Source organism: Geospiza fortis, unplaced genomic scaffold (genome assembly GCF_000277835.1).
Source record: "Geospiza fortis unplaced genomic scaffold, GeoFor_1.0 scaffold450, whole genome shotgun sequence".
NCBI classification, from domain to species: Eukaryota; Metazoa; Chordata; class Aves; order Passeriformes; family Thraupidae; genus Geospiza; species Geospiza fortis.
In genome coordinates, this window is record NW_005054416.1 from 2,401,911 (window position 1) to 2,403,355 (window position 1,445).

Consider the following 1,445-nt stretch of genomic DNA (forward strand, 5'->3'; position numbering starts at 1 on the left):
GCGCTCGCCAAGATGGCGGCGCCCAGTGACGAGGAGGGGGCGGTGGGGCCCAGGTACAGCCCCGGGGTTGGGAGTTCTGGTGGGCGGCTCCGGGGTTGGGCGGGGCCGAGGGACCCCGTGCTCTGGGTTTTGGGTGGTGTCAGGGCCGGGCGTTTTCTTCAAGGTCCAAGGGAGCCTCAGGTTTGGGGAGGGGCTGTGGAGCCACGTGTTCCCAGATTTCAGGGAGCCGTGGCACCGAGTACCCCAGATTTGGGAGATCCGTGAGTCTCTGTGTCCCAGATTTTGGGGAACCATAGGGCCGCGTGTCTCCACCCCTTTCCTGTTGCTATGTCCCGTGAGGCAGCTGATTTGAGGGTGTCGGGACATCCCCTGTCCCCGGAGGGGACAGAAATACCCCCTTCTGGGGGCACATGCAAATCACATGCAAATGAGAGCAGTCAGGTTCCTGCCAGGGGGACCATGACAGCTGGCACGGAGAGCCCCTCGCCGCCATTCCCTGGGGTGCCATGCCCAGGAATTCTTCTCTGCATGACCTGTTCCATTGCTGGCCTCCTTCCCAGTCCAGGGCACAGCTGGACTCTGGTCACCCCCTCAGCGTTCCCAGTTCCCCTTTCCGTGGTTTCTCCTGGCCATGTCAGACAGCCTCAAAAGGCACTCCAAAAGTCCCTAGGTGCCAATATCCTAGATCCATCCCTGCCACCTTTCCCAGACTGGGAAGGAGCTGGGCCACCATCCCTGGCTGGGAAGCAGCTCCATCGCTGTCACCTTCCCCAGGCTGGGAAACAGCTGCGCCCCTACACTGGGAGCCCTCCCAGTTCCTCTTTCCGTGGCTCCTCCCTGGGACTGCATCCGGAGCCTGAGCCGGCTCCTCTCTTGCCCACAGGTGCCACCACCGCTCCCCAGCCATGCTGGATGTGCCCTTCCTGCCCTTCTGTGCCTTCCTGGGAGCGCTGGGATTGCTCTGCGTGGCCATGGTGGGCACCTGGTGCCAGCACTGGCGTGGGGGCTTTTCCCTAGACGGCAGCTCCCGGACGTTCAACTGGCACCCGGTGCTGATGGTGACGGGCTTGGTGGTGCTCTACGGCGCAGGTGAGCAGAGGGAGCGTGGGGATTCCACCACAGCTCCTTCCTGACATTTTTTCCTTCCCACAGCCGCCCTGGTTTACCGCATTCCCAACACGTGGAGCGGTCCCAAGCTTCCCTGGAAGGTGCTGCACGGCAGCTTGGCTTTGGGAGCATTTGTCCTGACTGTGCTGGGGCTGGCAGCCGTGTTCTGCTTCCATAATTCCCAAGGGACGCCCAACATGTACTCGCTGCACAGCTGGATGGGGCTGGGAACTGTCCTGCTCTTCTCCTGCCAGGTGAGAATCCCTCCTGCATCCCCCCCATCCCTCCGGCATCCCGAGTTTTCCACTCTCTCGTTCTCTTCCCACAGTGGGCGGCTG

The 1,445-nt window shown here is 62.6% G+C and overlaps 1 protein-coding gene across 1 annotated transcript in view; it reads left to right on the forward strand.

The window, feature by feature from the left end:
- Positions 1–6: 6 nt before the first annotated feature.
- LOC102037113 (cytochrome b ascorbate-dependent protein 3) overlaps positions 7–1,445 on the forward strand; it is a 2,346-nt gene continuing 907 nt past the window's right edge. Inside the window, 4 exon segments of the mRNA XM_031061555.1 lie at positions 7–53; positions 884–1,089; positions 1,153–1,361; positions 1,436–1,444. Coding sequence (XP_030917415.1) covers positions 13–53; positions 884–1,089; positions 1,153–1,361; positions 1,436–1,444 — 465 coding nt within the window. The 5' untranslated portion in view covers positions 7–12.